The sequence below is a fragment of the Artibeus jamaicensis genome, unplaced genomic scaffold (assembly GCF_021234435.1).
Source record: "Artibeus jamaicensis isolate MK-2021 breed Jamaican fruit bat unplaced genomic scaffold, CSHL_Jam_final contig_519, whole genome shotgun sequence".
NCBI classification, from domain to species: Eukaryota; Metazoa; Chordata; class Mammalia; order Chiroptera; family Phyllostomidae; genus Artibeus; species Artibeus jamaicensis.
Genome location: NW_026521871.1, coordinates 52,543,855 through 52,564,170, shown reverse-complemented (window position 1 = coordinate 52,564,170; position 20,316 = coordinate 52,543,855). Strand labels below are relative to the sequence as shown.

The window sequence follows — 20,316 nt, the reverse complement described above, 5'->3', positions numbered from 1 at the left end:
CAGCCGTGGAGCCGTGGCCCTGGCCCTCGGTAGCGCCACACTGCGAAAAGTGAGGGATAAGCCCTCCTCAGCCATCCGACTCCAGGCTCCACCGAACGTTATGGGGTAGAGTCTCGGGGCAAAAAAATCTCGCCTCCCGTCACCCTTGGCAACGGCGGCCAGCCCACAAAGCCAGCGTGGCGCGGAAAGGGGGGACTTCCGGGCTCTGGAAGCCAATGCGCTAGCGGAGGCCGGCAGGTCACGGGGCACTTCCTACCACGTGACCTTAAGGACCAATAAAACTACACAATTCCAGGGTCACGTGCCTCTGTTCCTATTAGCAACCGGAGGCTTCTAAACAACCTTCCCACCTTCCCGGTCTGCTGTGGTCCGTTCTCCTTTGGCAACCTCTGGTTGAGCGGGGCTCCGCCTGGCCTCTACTTCTCACGGAGGCTGCCAACTCCCGCGCAGCCATGGTGAGTAGCCGGCCCACTGGCGCCGCACCGCGCCGAGTAGTGGGCGCTGGCCGGGGCTGGAGACGCAGAGCAGGGCAGCGGAGTGATGGCCTGATTTGCAACGGGTTTGCGCCCGCTGAGGGGGGGGAGGGGCCTCGCCGGTTGCCGGGACTCAATTAACCCCGTCCGAAGCCCTTCGGGACAGTTTTTGGTGAAGAAGCCCTCCCCTAGCAGCTTCGCACCGCTGCGTCGCGTTAGTTCTCGCCCCTGGCTGAGGTACCAGGGCCGGGTCACACCTCGTGGGCGATAATGGAGCGAGCTGGGTGGGGGGACCCGACTGCTGCGAGCAGAAGGCGAAGGACAGGGTTCTCATTCGCTTAGAAAAACGCCAAGTTTTTATATGCACACACGCTTTGGCAGCATAAGCAATTCGTGTTAAAGAGCCAAGAAGGGAGAACGTGATTGAACCCAGCTTTCTGATGTCAGAGTCCAAGCCCCTCATTTTGCAGCTGAGGGAACTTGGGTAACATTTGTTTTGATCTGTTGAAAAGAGGCCCATTTTCCTGTATGCTAAAACAGTACTTTAGAACATTGCACAGTACTGAAGTGTTCGGAAAAGGGATGACACCGGCGTTGGGAGCCCCGTTGAAATGAGATGCTGAAATACCTCAGCAACCAGAATCCCTCATTGCACCCGCGCTCTAATCCAAGCATGCTCTTGCAGTTTCCAGTACAGCCCTGAGCAAGGCCGACCACTCCCCACCGCTCTTGATCTTAGAGCCTGTCCCACTCATGCTTGATTTCAATAAAATATCAAGTTCAAGTTGAAAAACTGATGGTGATGTCTCACACACACATCCCCAAAATGACATCTACTTCCATTCTGTCTTCTGTCGTTCCTTTCTGTCGATTTGCTTAACAACTGAGGCTCAGTTTCATCAGTAGAAAATAAAAGATACAGTAATAATTAAACTGGGGTTGTTAAAATGATGAATGAGTGAATGTGTATAAAATAAATAGCGCAGAGCCTGTTAAAATAGTAAGCATTCCATATATGTTGAATTTTCTTAGTGTATGCTCATTTTTATCATTAAATTTTTTACACTTCTGATGGCAAAATTGTATGTGGGTTTTTTGAGACTAGGCAGGAACAGGGAACCATTTCTGATACCCTTGCCTCTCCTTCCCTTGCTTTACGGCACAGTGCAAAGACACTAGCTTGGCGATGCTCTGGTAGGGTGCTTGCTGTATGTTTTTAGGTTTTTATTAGTATTATTTTAATAAAATATTTCTGCAACAGAAGTCAAACATTCCAACTTCTTTATTTGGATATTTCCCATTATTTCCAAACATTTTAGAGCTGATCATCATATCTACCTCTCATTTAACAGCTGGCAAAACTGGTGTTGCTGAGGTTAAGTGGCTTGGCCACAAATAATTGCACAGCTAGACTTAAAGTTGGTTTTTACCCCAGTGCTGCGTCTGCTTGTTCCACGCGTCAGCCTGTGCCTTTTTCTCTAATGATTTGACTCTTGTGCGTGTCATGAACATGCGTGCGTGCGGGGAAGCAGAGGTTTGTGACGCCATTTCCTGTCTCCCGCTGAACTCCGCTGCTCATTCTGCTCCCTTCCTTCGTGCCCTTCCATTTGACAGGAACTTTTCTTTTCTGCCTTTTGTCCTAAAGTTCATCCTTCTCAGTTTGAGTAATTTTCTTCTTCTTAGTCTTAGGACATTCTTAACTCTTCTTGATAGGAGAGAATAGAGTTACCAGATAGGAACAGGCGTTTAACCTGCGCAAGGCACCATATATTAGGCACATTATGAATTCTTGGGTAGTTCTTAAATTATGAAGCTTTAACATCTCAAACTGTAGAAATATTGAAAACAGTGGGGGAAAGAAAAAGACTTGGTGGAGCTGTTCATCCACAGCTGGGGACATACGCCTGTAGGTCAGCATCTTGGACTTGAGGGTCAGGCATACAGGTAACCTTGAAACCTTGAGATCGATTTGTCATTAGGGGACACATATAGAAAGAATGAGAAGAGCAAGGGTCCAAGGGCAGGGCCCTGGGAAATCTGGATATCTAAGAGACAAGCCCGAGAGGATGAGCCTACACATGAGATCAAGAAGGAAAGGTGGGGTTAGCGGCCAAAGAACGGAGCAGGCCAGCTGAGAACAAGGCATCAGCCATGGGGTTGGATTTGTATAATAACTAAGAGGTTGCTGGTGAGCTTCACAAAAGCAATTTGACTGGCATGCACGTTTAAGGACTAGATAAGAGATTGGGGATGGCGGGAGTAGAAGGGAAGCAGAGAGAAGCAGCAGTAGCTACAGAGAAGCTCAAGTTTTGTTTTGTAGCACAAATGAGGTTTGTATACATAGTCCTCTCCTTAGTCTCAAAGGAAGAAGCAGCCAATAGAGTGTCAAGAAGGGGAACAACTGGTTAAATAAAAGTCCCCCAAGAATTTGAAAGAGAACCAGTAAGGCCTGATGAGGAACGACCTTCAAAGGAGCAACATTCTTTTTTTTTTTTTAATTATTTATTTTTTTATTGATTATGCCATTACAGTTCTATTCCCCCCTTCATTCCCCTCCATCCTACCCCCATCCCCACCATTACCCCCCTTTAGTTTATGACCATGTGTCTCAAGTCCTTTAGATTCTGTATTTCCCATACTATTCTTGCCCCCCATCTATTTTCTATCTACTGTCTATGCTACTTATTTTCTGTACCTTCTCCCTCCTTCTCCTGCTCCCACTCCCCTGTTGCTAACCCTCCTTGAGATCTTCATTTCTATGTTTCCACTCCTCATCTAGCTGTCCTTTTAGTTTGCTTTTGTTTTAGGTGTGGTTGTTAATAACTGTGAGTTTGCTGTCCTTTCACTGTTCATGTTTTTTTTTTTAACTTCTTTTTCTTAAATAAGTCCCTTTAGCATTTCATATAATAAGGGCTTGGTGATGATGAACTCCTTGAATTTGATCTTATCTGAGAAGCACTTTATCTGTCCTTCCATTCTAAATGAAAGCTTTGCTGGATAGATCAATCTTGGGTGTAGGTCTTTGGTTTTCATGACTTGTAATACCTTTTTCCAGCCCCTTCTTGCCTGTAAGGTCTCTTTTGAGAAATCTGCTGACAGTCTGATGGGAACTCCTTTGTAGGTGACTGTCCCCTTATCTCTTGCTGCTTCTAGGATTCTCTCCTTCATTTTAATCTTGGCTAATGTAATTATGATGTGCCTTGGTGTGTTTCTTCTTGGGTCCAACTTCTTTGGGACTCTCTGAGCTTCCTGGATTTCCTGGAAGTCTATTTCCTTTGCCAGATTGGGGAAATTCTCCTTTATTATTTGTTCAAATAAGTTTTCCACTGGTGGCTGTTCCTTTCTCCCTTCTGGTACCCCTATAATTCGGATGTTGGAGCGTTTAAAGATATCCTGGAGGTTCCTAAGACTCTCCTCATTTATTTGAATTCTTGCTTCACTCTTTTCTGTTTGGCCATTATTTGCTTTCTTCTGATCCACTCCATTGATTTGAGTCCTAGTTTCCTTTTCATCGCTATTGATTTTCTGTGTAATTCCATTCATTTCAATTAGTTTCGCCTTCATATGTTTGTCTAATTTGTGGCTATAATCAACCAGTTCTGTGAGGATCCTGACCACCAGTGTTTTAAACTGCGTCAGAGAGTTTTGCTATTTCTTCATCGCTTAGATTTATAGGCTCTGGGGCTTTGAGATCTTCTTGAGTCATTTTTGGTCTGTTCACACCCATTAAGTACCAGGAGGGGAGCCTTGGACTCCCAGGTTGCTGGGTTGTGATGCTGTATGTGGGGGTGTGGTCAGAGCGGGGAAATGGCGACCCCCTCTGCTGTTTCTTGCCGCTGGGTGAGGAGCAGGGCCTTAGGTGGTTCACCAAGGCAGGGCCACTCAGGTCGCTGGGTTATGACACTGTATGTGGAGGTGGGGTCAGAGCAGGGAAATGGCGGGGCCCTCTGCTGTTTCTTGCCGCTGGGTGAGGAGCAGGGCCTTAGGTGGTTCACCAAGGCAGGGCCACTCAGGTCGCTGGGTTATGACACTGTATGTGGAGGTGGGGTCAGAGCGGGGAAATGGCGCCCTCCGCTGCTGCTCGCCACTGGGGCCTGCTGGCTCCCCTCCAGTCGCCCACTCCCTCGCTTGTCTATCCACGCACGGATGTGCGACCACAGTCAACCCGCAGCCCTGCTCCCTTGCTGTTTCTCCCCAGTAGCTCGCTCAGTCGCTTACTAGGTCCAACCCTGCACCTGGGTTCCGCGCGCCTGAGTCCATCTGACCGAGTTTTCCTGTGCAACCCTGCTCCTCCAGCTGCTGGTTTCGCCCCTCTTACCGGTCAGGCTGAAGAATTTGTTGTTAACAGACTTCCGAAAAGTTCAATTTTGTGTGTTCTGGCTGTGTTTTCTTTTGCTAATATTTAGTTGTCTCTAAACTTGGTTGTGTGAGGAAGCACAGCATCTCCACCTATGCCTCCATCTTCCAAAGGAGCAACACTCTTTAAATTCATTTGTTGGGCACATGTCTGCTCCGTGACAGGCACTCTGAGAAGTACTGGGCATGTCTCAGAATCAGATGGGCAAGGTCTTGGCTCCTGCAGACTTACGTTTAAAGAAATTGAGACTGCCAGGACAAGGCGCAGATGGGTGCGAATACAGAAAAGCTTTGGTGAGGGACTGGAGAAGTGGAGAAGGAGACCATGCCCCATGACCTTGGTGATGGCCTCTACAAAGTTGGAGGCAACCCTGTATGCTGAGAGTGAGGGATAAGCCTAAAAAAGGCTCGGAAGTGATACCTTTGTCTCCCCTAAGAAGGCTGTGATAGTTCAAGTTATCCTTTAAATAAAAATGATTCTGACTAATATAATCCCCTACATAAGATGTTCAGTTTTATCATTCTCTTTAAGTTTCAGTGTAGCTATGAAATGAAAAGAATTTCATTAATCTCTAGCTCATAGTTGTCAAGCTGTTACACGGTTTAAAATCAAGACCAATTAACGGCTCTGTCAAAACCAAATCTGTTTTTTAAAGCTGTGTTAAAAAGGGTATGGTCGAGTGGCTACAAAAGAGACCTAGAAAACAGCAGCTTAAAGAATACAGAAGTTGATTTCTCTCTGCCCATCTCACTGCTCCCCGACCCCTAGGGCTTGGTTGCTGTCTGCGTGGTGCAGCCTAGTCACCATGCCCTCCATGGGTCAGAGAAGTGGGGTGCAGCAAGGCCCTGCCCCTGTCCTAAGGCCCAGGCTTTGGAAGTAGCCCTCATGTCTTCTGCTGACAGCCATTGCTGAGACGTAGTCAGGTGGCCGAGCCTGATGGCAAGGAGGGCTGGGAAGTGTCCCTCGTGGGGCAGCCGTGTACGTGGGGAGATGGGGGAACAGCATTGAGTGGACGCCCAGCAGGCCCCGCCCAAGCACAGCCTGTATTTTCACGGTTGGTTCCTTTATTACAGTCGCAAGACTGACAAGGAAATTACTTCTCTCTTTCAGGCAGAGTTGGGCCTAAATGAGCACCATCAAAATGAAGTTGTTAATTATATGCGTTTCGCTCGGTCAAGAAGAGGCTTGAGACTCAAAACTGTAGATTCCTGCTTCCAAGACCTCAAGGAGAGCAGGTATCAGAAGACTGTAAGGAAAGCCAGTGGGAAGCAGGACCCGTCCTGGGGGCCAGTGCGGGGTGCTGTGGGAGAGGCCGTCCAGACCATTGCCGGGATTGTTGGGGTCGGCTGTTCCCCAAGCAGCTGCACAGCCTCGGGGGTCTGTGACCCTCAAACTGTGGTGGGAGCAGCCTGTGTCCAGCAGGACATATGCTCGGGGGCTGCAGTGTTTCCAAAGGGCAATCGGGAAGTCGTGAAGCGTTTATGGGCTAATGAGAGGCTTGTATTGAAGATACCAGAACTTTAACTACCTGAGTTATTAATGAAGAGAGTAGACCCATAAGATATGACAGTTTGCAAGAAAACACCCATGCAGTTCACATTGAAGAATTAGAAGCAGAGAAAACAGACCATGGAAAATTGACGTTTGATCTTGCGAATACTGGAGAAACCAAAGAAAAGGACCGAATAATAGAGAGACCAGATTACCTTGGAGTGAGGCTGCGGCAGGGGTAAGACATTCCTGAAAAACCCCTCCAGACAGCTGCACCTGTCATAAAGCCATGAACTTCCCTGGGCAGCAGAGACCTTTAGGTGTCAACCACTAGCTGTTCCATTCGCTGCTCTGATCTGGCTGTCTGGTTCCCCAGCCCCCAGCAGGGGAGAGCAGCCGTTCAGTGGGCGAGGCAGTCGTGGGACAGCCCCTGAAGGTCCTCGGTCACCCACTTTGTGCACCTTAACCGCTGTTCTAAGGATGAAATCGGGTTGCCAAAAAAAAAGCAGGTTGTTTTAAAGCAGATTTGGTGTGTTCTGTTAAAGAACATAGTGAGATTGTTAATATATTTAGTCAGGACTTCCATCAAAAATAGTTCAAGTTTTGGTTTTTTCACAGCATTTAAACTCTGCTGGCTAAATCAGGCAATACGAACTCGAGTATAACTGTGGCTGGACTTCAGTGCACCTCCCTTCATTAGGTCCTTTTGGAAATGAGGGAGAAGGCAGAGCTGGGTTGGGACGCTGCCCTTCCAAGCGTTGGAGGGGTGGGGACCTGCGGCTGGAGGTGGGGAGAGGAGCGGTCTGTCGGAAGGAGGAGGCGTGCCCAGGAGCTTGCTCCAAGATCCAGCTGTTGGGCACGTCACCTCCACCTTCTGCGCCTGCGTTCCAGTCTCTGAAGTGCGGGGGTGGGAGAAGCTGGCCCTGAGTTCCCTCCCAAACCAGGCTCCGTGTGGGAGGCGGGGAGGAGGATGTTCATTCTGATGCATGGTCAGTGGTCCTCCAGCTGTAACTAAGGGAAGTTAGTTTCAGAGTGGATATTGGGGGGGGGGGGGGCGTTGAGTCCTAGACAAATAATAAAAATAAAGGCAAAATTGCATCTTTCAGGTGACTTTTGAAATTATCACGGTAAGATGAATTTTAAACAGATTTTATTTACTTATTTTTAGACAGGGGGAAGGGAGTGAGATAGGTAGAGAAACATCAATGTGTGGTTGCCTCTCAAGTAACCCCCCACTGGCGACCTGGCCAGCAACCCAGACATGTGCCCTGACTGGGAATCGGACCAGCACCCCTTTGGTTCACAGGCCCTCCTCGCTCAATCCACTGAGCTACACCAGCCAGGGCAATGAGGTGAATTTTAGTGGAGAATAAAAAAGATTTAAAAACTCGAAAACTAAAGAAAAAAGTAAATCATTTGGGGAAACGTCTCTGAATACATACTTGTATTAAAGGATGTCCGCATTTGAAAAATGAGCCACAATTTAATTGTTGAAATAGACAACAACATTTAATTCAGCTTATTTTTGACCTGCTTTCATAATGAGGAAGACAGCTCCCAGAGAGACGGTCCCAGCAGCCCTGTCAGACCTGAGGGGGCTCGGGGCAGCTTTCTTCGCTGTGCTTTGGGGACAGTGTTCACCATGCGTGCCGAACGAAGTGTCGCGGCTGTGTTCCAGGCTGGTGGAGGAGACCTTCACTGCGGACGAGGTCTCGGAAGTCCTGCACGGGCTGCGGGCCGTGGTGCACAGTGAGGTGGAGTCTGAGCTCATCAACACGGCGCACACCAATGTGCTGCTCCTGCGGCAGCTCTTCGCACAGGCGGAGAAGTGGTACCTCAAGCTGCAGACAGACATCTCTGAACTTGAAAACAGGTAGTAAAGTCAGTGCCTGAGATTAGGACAGTAGCAGCCCAGGCATGTTCTTGATAGCCATCGAATGCCTTTGCCGCTGCTGTCCTCGCTGTCTTGGGGCTGGTACGGGAGAGCTGGGTGAGTCGGTGGCAAGGTTTTGGTCCCTGGGGGCCTCTTAGGTGCTGCTGGTGGAGTCCCCCCTCCTACCGTGTCTGCTACTGGGAGGGTGTTTGAGATTTATGGATTTGCTTTTGGGGCTGTTACTCTTCCTCACAGTGTCTTTGTTAGCCTGATCAGTATCATAAGAAGTCTTTATTTACAGGTAGGTTGACTCGGAAATAAAGATGATGAAACATTTGAAAAAATCATTCAAATACCATCACTTTGGACTAATATTGGAAGCTTACTTCTCAATAATCACATTGGGAATTATACACTTATCTTTAAAATAGGAAACATTAAAAATTTATATTCTAAACATTATCAAACAGTGCACTAATTCTTAAAAATAATGGTGATATCGGCAAAATTGAAACCCATTCTACGAAAAGTCACACCAGAGATCAGGAACGACTGACCTCTGAACCTGGGACACTGTTACCAGAGCATAAGTGCAGCCGTGGTGCCTGCGCAGAGTGAGGCCTCAAGGGGTGGGGCCACGGTGGGGGGGTCAGCTCCCTCCGCCCTTCCCACGTTGGGGTGGTGATGAGGCCGGGCACCTGAGCCACCTGTCTTTCTGGAGACTGTACCGTGCTTTTCCAGTAGATGTCACAACCGTTTTTGCGAGGCTCCTCTTAAAATCAGTTTGTCTTGAACGTCTAGCTGCTAACGATTTGTATTACGTGATAAAGCTCACCTCTCCCTCTGGCACCTCGGAAGTGCAGAGCTGACCACAGATTTCAGAGCATGCTTGTCTTAACAATGAAGCACTAGTGATCACGTGGTACACTGAGGTGGAATGTTCTAGGTGCTGCGGGCCATTCAAAGTAAAGGCCATGTGTTTGGACTCCTGACCATTAGTAACTAAAGACCGATTTTGACCAGGTGAAATGTTCATCTTGCTCTGTTCTCTCTGCCCTAGGATAAATCGGTACAAGTGATTTTACTGTTGTGTGTGTGACTTTATTTAAAATGTATTTCAAATATTTTTTTATTTATATTTGCTTTTATCTTCAAGAGAATTATTAGAACAAGTTGCAGAATTTGAAAAAGCAGAATTTACATCTTCCAATAAAAAGGTAATTTCTGGTCATTTTAAGTCCGTATGTTAACAGCCAGTCTTTAAAATCCCCAAGTTACACAGAGCATTTCAAGGTTGAAGTGAGAGCTCTCAAGGAAAAGCATTCGATTTTAGAGCAGGATTAAAAACTCCCTCCCAGATTTTCAGGCAAAGAAGAAAAGCTTTGTAAACAACTGTGAAAAAGTGTTTTTGATACCTCTCTCTCTCTCTTTCTCACACACACACACACACTCTCTCTCTCTCTCTTTCTCTCCTCCCTCCCCCCCCTTCCCCACTGTTCACCTGGCTCCCAGCCATATCAGCCCTCTGCTCTGATGACGCAGAGCGTGGGTTTGGGGTTAGCCACACCTGGGTGCGCATTCTAAGCTACGTGACCTTCAGTTTACCCAAGATGGCTGAGTGTCACTTTCCTTACCTGTCATGTGGAGACTGTACTAATAGTTGGCTGCTTCTCTTTTTAATCATTCTTGTCACTCACAGTGACCACATAACATTGCCCCGTCAATATCCCCAGTGTCGGGCGGTAAAGGGCTGCCAGAGAGAACCCGTGGACATACACGTCCAGAGCCATTTTCCAGTTACTCCTTTGGATTGTGTTTCTGGCTAAGACATTTCTGGGTCCAAGGGAATGGATGCTATTGGTTTTTTGTACACATTGTTAAACTGCCAGAACATTCGTGCCAAGTTACTCTTCCTCTGGAGTGTAGTTGCCACAATCCTCATCAGTACTACGTTTTTCCAGAGTCTGGGTTCATGCAAAAAGATGTCTCTGCCCCCACAGTGTAAAGTCCAGTCCCGAGACATTAGGATTCATACCTGCTCTGGTTTTGAGCTCCATCCCTCCCGCTAGTCTTCCCTTCTTTCCTTCCATCTGTATTTTTCTAAAGGTACGGGGAGGAGGGGTTTTGTCTGTGTCTAATTTATACTGGGCCCTGGCGCGCGGCAGAGAACCGAGCACACCAAGGAGAACAACCCCCTCCCCCCGTGGAGCTGACTTCCCGGTGGGCCTGTCTGCGCGGTTCCCCCACTCAGAAAGCGTGAGCACTCGGAGATGGTGCAGGATTTATTTAGTCAACGTGGTGCTTTCAGTTTGGTTTCCGTGTTCCATTTCAGCCCGTCATAGATGTCACAAAGCCGAAACTCGCCCCACTTAACGAAGGCGGAACAGCGGAACTCCTAAACAAGGTAACGTTGCCATCATTTGCGGACCGCAGACCCCCTGCTCCGTCCTCGAGTTGCCCTCCCGACTCTGGAGAGGAGGAACAGAGGAGCAGGAGGCTGGCTCCGGCTTTGGCCGCCGAGGGTAGCTAGTCCCTTGTAGTTGTTTTGCTTAATGGCAGCCAGCAGGCCAGAAGAGGGTGGATGTACCTTTCAGGTAGTCTGAAGCAGCTTTTTAAATTTTTTTATTTATTTCTTTTTTTTTTTCTTTTTTAAAAATTTTATTTATCTTTAGGGGGGAAGGGTTAGGGAGAGAAATATCAGTGTGTGGTTGCCTCTCATGCGTCCCCTGCTGGGAACTGGCCTGCAACCCAGGCATGTACCCTGACTAGGAATTGAACTGCAACCCTTTGGTTCACAGGCCTGCGCTCAACCCACTGAGCTACACCAGCCAGGGCGAAGCAGCTCTTTTTTAAAACAATTGTTTCGACGTTCAGTATTAATTTATATTCGTTTCAGGTGTACAGCATAGGGGTTAGACATCTATATCCCTTACAGAGTGGTCCCCCCGATGGTCCCTCCGATGATTCTGACACCCCCGGCGTTGTACACAGTCACTCCCGTCACTGAGCAGTGTGTTCCCCGTGCTGCGCGTCCCCTGGGCAGCAGCTCCCGATCGCGTCTCTTTGTGGTGACATGAAACACAGGGAAGTTTGGACGTCGTTTATTGATGGGCGTTTGCAGTTTATAACCCATCACGACAATGAAGGGATTTTCATTAAGAGGCTTATACCAATTAATTACCAATCCACAGATAAGTATTTTTCATGATCTGTATTGTCAGCACTATGCTAGGTCTCGTTAGATAAAAAGCAGTGTACCGCCGGCCTTCTGCCTTCAAAAACCTCACAGTCTCACCGAGAAGGGAGAATGAACACACTGGAACCCGGGCTCGGGCAGTGCTAACCTGCTGCCTCAGCTGCCACGGCCGGCGGGGACACAGTTCTGGGCGTGAGGGCAGGCGAGGACAGGCTTGGGTAAGGCTGTGCCCTAGCCAGGCTGAAGAGTAAAGACAGGTTAAGGGGTCAGAGGAAAGAGAAGGGGGCACAGCCAGCAGGGGGCAGAACAGGCCGCAGTCCCACAGTCAGAGGCCGGGGGAGGCCCGCATGGACGGGACTGGGCCGATGCGTGTGCCAGAGCGTAGTAGGAACCAGGTGGGCCGACAGGTGACCCCAGGGACATAGCTGCTTACAAGCAAAGGCGTTTGACTTCAGCTCCATCAGGGGCTCAGGGGCCGCGTACGAGGACAGTGACGATTGTGCTGTAGGACAGTGGCAGTGGTGCACTGTGTAGGCTGCGAACAGAGCAGAGAGTTGCAGGATCAGCTAGGGGGAAGGGCTGGGGGGTGGGAAATGCTGAGAGCAGGGGGCTGAAGACAGTAGGAGACCGGGAGAGAAGGACCCAGGAGTCTTAGGGCCAAAGGAGACTCACAGGTGCCGGGCTGGTGGGCTGGGCAAGACTGGGCTGTTACCAGTCACCGCGACGTGCAGCTTTTTTATCTGTTGGGTAATTTAAGTTTAATTTAATTTTTTATTTATTTTTAAATTTTTATATATTTTTTCAGACAGAGGAGAAGGGGGCAAGAAAGAGAGAGAAACATCTGTGGGTAGTTGCCTCTCATGCGCCCCCTACTGGGGACCTGGTCCACAACCCAGGCCTGTGCCCTGACTGGGAATCAGACCGTCAGCCCTTTGGTTTGCAGGCTGGCACTCAATCCACTGAGCCACACCAGCCAGGGCTAATTTAAATTTTTTAACGAACCAAGTAATTTCAGATACTTTGGATAAAATAATAAAACTTGGATTTTCTCACAAAGGAAATTGTAAGACTTCAAGAAGAAAACGAGAAATTGAAGTCAAGGCTGAGGACCCTCGAAACACAGGTAACTGAGAGACACCCCGTGAACGCCTGGGGAGAGCTGCTTATGGACCGAGTCCTGAACGCGCTCTCTTTGCACCTGATTCCAGGCTACGGCTGCGCTGGAGGAGAAGTCGAAGCTGGAAAGCGCACTGCACGGTTTGCAGCTCGAGCAAGGAAACCAGCAGGTGAAGCTGAAGCAGCTGGGGCTCCCCCTCCACTTTCCCTAGCTAGAGTCACGAGTTCAGGGTCATGCCCCCACTACTGCTCCTCATGCCCCACCCACCCACCCGCCACTCCTGTCGCTGCCCTGCTGCCCTGGGACCTCCTTGTCCCGGAGAGGCCAGGTAAGAAGCAGCGCCTGTCCCTCTGTCCATCCTCCAGGCCCAGGGACAGATCACACCTCACCAGTCCCGGGAGCTCATTCGTATGCAAGAGGTTCTTAAATGTATTTTTTTTTTAAGTTTTTGACCTTTCAGTTTGACATTCCAGTTACAGTGAGGGAAAAGGAAATGAAGAAAGGAAGAGTTTTTAGTTCATCGTATTTGTGCGTGGGTTTTATCATATAAAACTTACTAGTTGCTTTCCATGTGGATGATAAACTAGAACCAGTCCACCTGTCACGGAGCTTCGCCTCCACCTGTATGTACTGGTACTTGTGCAGCACAGCGGTGTCCAGGCTCGTCTGAGTGCGACTCCGTGTGCCGCTCGGCCATCAGCAAACACTGTGCGCGCAGCTGTGCTCCTGCGGCCCTTCCCTCGAGGAGGGCGGGTGCTGCCTTCGGGCCTGGGGCCTGGCCGCTGCCCGCCCGCTGCCCGCCCAACCAAGTGCTCTCGGCAGCACAGGCTCTCCTGGTGGTGGTGTTGTCGTTATAAACGTCTCCTGAACAGTCCCAAAACCGACTTCCTCAGGCTGTGTGACACCTTCTCTATGGGACATGTCAAGTGCGCACAAAAGCAGAGAAGACTGGAACGCACCCCCAGGTGTGCGGCGCTCAGCTTCGCCGGTCATCGGGCGTGGCCTGTCTGACATCTCTGTCTGTCTCTGCTTCTTCCCCCAGTTTGTTTGAATCACATCTCAGACGTTACCGTAGATATCTTTTAAATAGGAGGAACTTTTTTTATGGCTTAAAAAAAAGGGAAATAACATACGAGTTTCTATCATTACATATCAAGGACCACGGATTTATAAAACAGAGCTAAATCCTCCAGAACAGCTTTATAATTTCCTAAAAGTAAAATAGTTGCAAACATTTTTAGATGGTGGATTTGTTTTGAAAGCTTTTTGCACTTCACTCCAATTTTCCCTTTAAGATTTTGGCAAAAGCAAAACCCACACACGTGTCTTCCTAGCTGCAGTGGAATCAGCTCTTCCAGACCTGGTCAGACATGAGTGAGGGATTTTGCTTTCGTTGGTGTGACTGCTGCTGCTTCACACCTGGCAGCCACAGCCCCGTCTCCCGTGTTACATGAATACAACTGCTGCTTCCTGCTGCGAATTTTATTCAGTCGGAACCAGGCCCAGGGAGAGGATCCAGCCGCTGCATCACGGCGGCACATGGGAATGTGCATGTGCATTCGTATGAAAGACTTAGACCTGGTAAATTTGCGAACCTTAAGATCAGTGAGCGTGAATTAGGCTCTCCTAACACTCTGTTGTAAACAGTGAGGAAGATAAATTTAAGATGTAAGTGTACTAATTTTATTCTTCATGTGCGCCACCGGGATGTTTTTTAAATGTGACTTCAAAGTAAAACCCGTTTGCGCCCAGACTCTGAGATGCACCACAGCCTTGTCGGAACTGGGGTCTCCGCGCTCTCCTTTTCTCTTTGGAATCCCAGCAGGTCATAAGTCGTACTGTACCCTGCGCTCTGCCCCATGCAGGTCACCGTGCCCTGAGAGCCGAAGGCGAGCCAGGGCCCACCCGGCTGGGGCGGGAGGCCGGCAGCCCCCAGAGCCGGGGACGCCTGTGGCGCAGCATCACTTGCCTTCATCTCCGGTGACGGTGACTCACCACCTAAAACAGCCACTACTCAGCTTGTCAGCGCAAACTTACAATCCTGTGTGGTTTCTCATAGGATTTTATAAAGGCCCAAGACTTGAGTGACTTGGAAAACACAGTTGCCACTTTAAAGAGTGAGTTTCAGAAGACGCTGAGTGACAGGACTGAAAACCAGAAGTCCCTGGAGGAGAGTCTGGCAACAGCCAAGCACGACCTGCTCAGGGTTCAGGAGCAGCTGAGCATGGCCGAAAAGGTCAGCGTGGTCTGTGAGTGTCCACTTAGGTGTGGACGCAGTGGAGGGGACGGGTGTGGCCAAGGGCAGGTGGGACAGCTGCAGAGTCACAGTTTTTCTCAGGATATTAGCCAACATGTGTCCTAAGGATTTGTAGTCTCTGGTCACTAAGATGCTTTTGTCTGGCACTAAGTACCTGTGATGGTGAAAGTCTGCACTCCTGCCTGTTGTGCAGTAGAAGATTCTTCCACGGTGGCTCGCCCTCCCTGCCCGTCCCTCCCCCGGCCTAGCGGGGGGTGGGGGGGGTGGGTGACTTTAACTCCTAAAGGATTCTGTGTAGTGGGCTGGGTTGTTCACTTCAGGAATTAAACACTTAAGAGTCTGAGAGCAGAGAGGTAACTAATTTAAAAATCCCCCCCAAAATATTGACACTGCTTTGGGATTTGGGAAAATGATCATGCTTATTATACCTGAAAATTAGTTTACGGGCTCAAATAGAGTTCCCGTGTCTGGAGCATAGTGTGTTTGAGTTACTTGGTGACATTATTTTTGGAGAAATATTACTATTTTAATGGCTTTTCGTTTGAAAGAATGTATTGTTAAAGTTTGGATACTCTTAATTTTATATATGTTTTTTTAAAGAAATTACAAAATAATATAGGCAGAATATCAGTAAGATTAGAGCAAAAAACATACTTTTTCATCATACTTATTCTTTCCTCACCTGTTTCTTAGTGTTGGGCTTCAATTTTTCACTGCAGGAATTAGAGAAGAAATTCCAGCAGACAGCAGCGTACAGAAACATGAAAGAGATTCTAACCAAGAAGAATGACCAGATCAAAGACCTGAGGAAGAGACTGGCAAAGTAAGCCCTGCTGGCCCGCCTGCCTCCCAGATTTGCCTCCCTGCCGGGTTGGCGGCTGTTCTGCAGTGAACCGAAGCTCGTGTCCAGAGAGGGCAGGCCAGTGGCCTGCTGCGCCCTCACTGACCCAGGAGCCTGCGTTCAAGGACAGCGCGGCAGCTTCGGGTCTATAGCGCCCACCGGGTTTTTAGGTTCTGCTAGACCAACCTGTCTGTCTGTGGTGGGCTGCTCTTGGCAGCGGGTTCAGGTGGCAGGACGTGGCACGGAACCAGCCCACAGGGCAGCACCGGGCATTCCTCCTGCACGGTGTCCTGGCACATCCCTGGCCTGGTCGTGCTGGGCCCTCAGGAGAGAATTGAGGTGCGAGAGTGAGACCCACGCAGATGGGGGCCCTTGGCAGCGTGCCAAGAAGCCTGTGCTCACACAGAACCTGGGTCCCCTGTCTGGCCGTGTGGTCCCCCGGCAGGGACAAGTGCCATTACATGAACTCACCACACAGAGCGAACTCACCACCCAGTCATGGCTCCCACCACATATTATGTTGGCCAGAAAGTCCGTTACTTTTTTCATTTGCACCAGTGACTTCGTTGATTTGGATACTTTGAGTGAGTGCGTCAGCTCTCTCCTGCTATTGGCTCCTAGTGGGTAGAGGCCGGGGGTGCTGCTGAACATCTCCCAGTGCACGAGACGGCCCCCCAGCACAGAGTTATTTGGCCAAAATGTCAGTGGTGCCAGGGAATTTAGCAAACCACTTTTTTTCTCTCTAAATGCAATTTTAATCCTTATTTTAAGCTAAGCATGATAATAATTTAATACAACAAGCTAAATACACACAAAACCTGTATATCCTGATCCAGGAAGTGGCTTCCATGGCCCCATAGGGTTTCAGTCACAAACATGTTTCCACAGTGAACAGGTACCAACTGGTGTCCGTGAAATGCCACCCAAACGGTTAGCCGCCATCAGCTTTTTAAGCAGTGCCATTCCTATTACTGAAAATTTTATTTTTATTTAGAAGAGAAATCTGACCTGGGAAAACGAGTTCCCTTAAAACCTGACAAACAGTATATCATAATCCCAAAGAGTTTTAAATCAAAAAGGCACCAACACAGAAGCATTCGGGAAACTGAGTTTCTCCCTCCCCCAAATCCCTCTATTAGAAGGAAAGAATATTAAATTATTACCTTAAGATGAAGGTATAAGAATAATTACCTTAATTATTATCTTTATTACTCATAAAGGGTATTTTCTTGTATCATTTTCTCCTTGAAAGAAACACAAACCATTTCACTATCTTTTAACGGCCTCTCGGACTGTCGTCTGAACATTGTAGTGTTGGATGTCACGTCTCAACTCAGAGACGCGGTGGCTCAGATACGCCTGACACGTGAACACCACGTCACTGTTCAGACCAGTTTGCGAGGTCCCTCAACTTCCACACGGTCACTGAAACCCAGTAGGGGATTCAGGTACCGTGGTATCGGCAGGTGGGCAGAGCCTCGGCCACCACTTCAAAACTGCAGACACAAAAATGAAAGGGGGACAGTGTCTTCTCCATCTCTCACTTACATGGCTAGTTATCAGCTTTCCTAGGTAAAACATACAGGGTTTTATTTAAGATTATTTTCTTAGAGGGGAAAGGAAGGAGAAATATCAATGTGTGGTTGCCTCCACATGCCCCCTACTGGGGACCTGGCCTGCAACCCAGGCATGTGCCCTGACTGGGAGTTGAACTGGTGACTCTGGTTCACAGGCCAGCACTCAGTCCACTGGGCCATACCAGCCCGAGCCATACAGGTTATTTTTATATATGGTCTCCCCAGAAGATAAGGAAGCTCCAGAAAGTACAAAGGTGGTCAAGATCCGGTTTGCTTCATCAAATGCTTTTCTAGCTCATTTCAATCCTTCCTTCACAGTAAGCAAATCTTAACCTCTAGCAAATTTCCTTGGATCCTTTCAAATCAAGGTGGTGTCTTCACCTTGCACCCACCCTTGTCTTGAAGCTGACACTGCCTTGTGTGTCATGGCAGTGATGGCCTTGGGAACAGCGTCCCACCCACCGACCCAGGGTAAGGCTTCCGCTCGTCCCCAGACCCGTACATCCTGCATTGGAATCCTTTAGAAAACAACAAGCTCTCTTACCCTGCTTTCTGCACCTCCTCCGGTTTCTTCATTCTTCCTCATAAGTGGGGTCTTCCTCCACCATCCCGCCGGCCAGCCTACAGTAGACCCTGCCCACTGCAAACCACTATCGACACATTCGGTCACACAGCACCTTCTCCACACACTGCACAAATTTTTTTTTTTGCGCATTTCGGTTGAATTTTTACCTTTCTTACAAAGTATGATATGCCAAAGTGGTGTGTATTTTCTTCCATCTTCAATATTAAAATGGCTGCACAAAAATTCAATTTTGATCATTTTTTAAAAATTCACACCAATATGACTGCTGTCATGATACACCTAATGAAGTTGTTTCACATGAAGTTAAAGGCAGCTAAGCGCTGCTAGAGCAGTTGTATGGAAAAAATGCAATGGACTTTCTGGCCGGCCCAGGACTTGCAGTGTGCTTGCGGTCCTGGTCCAGGGGGCATCTGCTCATCAGGGGCACCTCTGTGGTCAGCAGTTCCGCCTGGGAATTCGGCTGATGTTTTGCCTTCATTAGGGTTTCATGGGAACAGCTAGGATGTGAGTCGAAGGTCAGGTTTGTCCTTTGAGAGGGGGGCTTGTTATCCTTGACCCACATAGCAATTCACTAGTGGTGGTGGTCTGATGATTTATGTAATTACTGAGTTTCTTCTATACTGTCATGGATCTAACTGCCAGATACAGAGACTTGAGTCTGAGGGTGTCTCAGCAGTTAACTGGTTTGTTCTCCCTGCTCCTGGAATGCCCCGAGTCACCTGCACAATTCTCCATGTGTGTCTGATGTCAACCGTAGCAGTGATTTAAAGGGGAAATGCAATGTTACTGGAATGGGCACTGGGAGATGTTTTAAGTAAACTCAGTAGCAATGACAACAACAAAGGACTTACAATATTATGCTCTTAATTTAATATATATCTCTTTCCAGATATGAACCTGAAGACTAAAAACTGAAGGTTTCCTTTGAAGCTGCCGTACAGAACATGAACCTACGTGCTATTCCTCACCTCGGGCATGTGTTCTGAAGCAGATGGTTATATCCCCTGTGTTTCTAATACTCAGACTTTGCTTCTACCTTTTCAAACTAGAGTGCCTGTTTTCAGGTGTCCAGTCGAGGAGAGAGAAAACCTGATTCTGCGAGGCTGTCCTGAACTCCTCTCTGCCGCGTGCTGCAGAGTCTTAGTTCAGATGCACTGAGAATTCTTTACAGTAGAGAAGAGACTTTTAGAGTGGGAAGAAGGTCCTGCCCTTCTGCATTAGTGTGGAGAGTACGCCTCTGTAGTAAGTACCAAAGCCAGCGGTACCTGTACGCATTCCGCAGGGCAAATGCAAGTGTAGTGTTATGAAAGGTAGTTATTACAAATAAACTTTATTTTTAAAAATGAAACCTAGTTTATTTTCTCTATTCAATCACTAAATATATGAATTCTTTGCAAATGTAAAGACCATGTATTATAGGCAACACATTTACCACGTACAAGGAAAATCAACAGCGTGGGAAAAAAAAAACAAAACAGCGTGGGAATTTAACTTCCTCGGTCTACCCAAGTGCTGTTTGTATCACTGGAGGTTCAGGCCTTTTTTTGCAGCATAACTTACAAGAAAACTGATGGAGGAGTCAAGTTCATCCTGTACTTCAACAGTTGAGAAAGTATCTGGACTCAGAATAAATGCACAGTGCCCCCCCATCCACAGTTTCATTTTCCATGGTTTTATTTTTTTTTAAGATTTTGTTTATTTATTTTTAGAGAAAGGGGAAAGGAAAGAGAAAGAGAAACATCAGTGTGTGGTTGCAACTCTCATGCCCCCTACTGGGGACCTGGCCCAGAACCCAGGCATGTGCCCTGACTGGGAATCAAACTAGTGACCTTTTGGTTTGCAGGCCGGCCCTCGATCCACTGAGCCACACCAGCCAGGGCAACTTCCCATGGTTTTAGTTACCAGGAGTCAACCTTGGTCTGAAAATATCAATTGGAAAGTTCCAGAAGAAATAATTCTAAGTTTTACATTCTGTGCCATTCTGAGTAGCATGATGAAATCTCACATGCTCACACTTCATCCCACCTGGGACATGAATCAGCCGTTTGTCCAGTGTGACCAGGCTGTGTACACTCCCTGCGTACACTTGACTGTCACAGTGTCCCAGTGCCAGTGTTCCAGTCACCTTGTTTTACTTAATTAGTCCCAAAGTGCAAGAGTGGGGACACTGGCAGTTCGGGCGTGCCGCAGAGAAGCGTGGAGTGCTTCCTCTGAGTGAGCGGGCGTGTGTGTCGGGGGAAAGAACAGTCGATACAGGGTTCAGTGCCGTCACAGTTCCCGGGGTCCACCGGGGCGTGGAACATCCCCCCGCAGATGTGGGGAGACGGCTGCAATCTCTTTCAGTTTCCTGAATACTCTTTATTTTTTTTTATTTTTTAAAAAGACTTATTTATTTATCTTTAGAGGGGGAGGAGAGAGGAAGAGAAACATCAATGTGTGGTTGCCTCTAGTGCATCCCCTGCTGGGAACTGGCCTGCAACCCAGGCATGTGCCCTGATTGGGAATCGAACTGAGATACTCTGGTTCGCAGGCCCGTGCTCAATCCACT

General features: G+C 48.3%; 1 protein-coding gene and 1 pseudogene across 1 annotated transcript; one reads left to right on the top strand and one right to left on the bottom strand.

The window, feature by feature from the left end:
* The first annotated feature begins 321 nt into the window (after positions 1 to 321).
* Positions 322 to 19,101, top strand: LZTFL1 (leucine zipper transcription factor like 1). Its single transcript, XM_037129809.2, has 10 exons — positions 322 to 455; positions 5,941 to 6,065; positions 8,000 to 8,194; positions 9,351 to 9,411; positions 10,527 to 10,598; positions 12,448 to 12,513; positions 12,599 to 12,676; positions 14,567 to 14,743; positions 15,484 to 15,587; positions 18,658 to 19,101. Exons 1-10 carry the CDS (start codon positions 453 to 455, stop codon positions 18,674 to 18,676), a joined length of 900 nt encoding a protein of 299 aa, XP_036985704.2. The 5' UTR covers positions 322 to 452; the 3' UTR covers positions 18,677 to 19,101.
* LOC119037136 (transcription initiation factor TFIID subunit 13-like) lies at positions 17,346 to 17,889 on the bottom strand (annotated as a pseudogene).
* Positions 19,102 to 20,316: the final 1,215 nt, after the last annotated feature.

Coding starts and splice junctions, on each gene's coding strand:
- LZTFL1 (XM_037129809.2), top strand. Junction 8,195..9,350: donor ATCTCTGAACTTGAAAACAG/GTAGTAAAGTCA, acceptor TTTATCTTCAAG/AGAATTATTAGAACAAGTTG. Junction 14,744..15,483: donor AGCTGAGCATGGCCGAAAAG/GTCAGCGTGGTC, acceptor TTTTCACTGCAG/GAATTAGAGAAGAAATTCCA.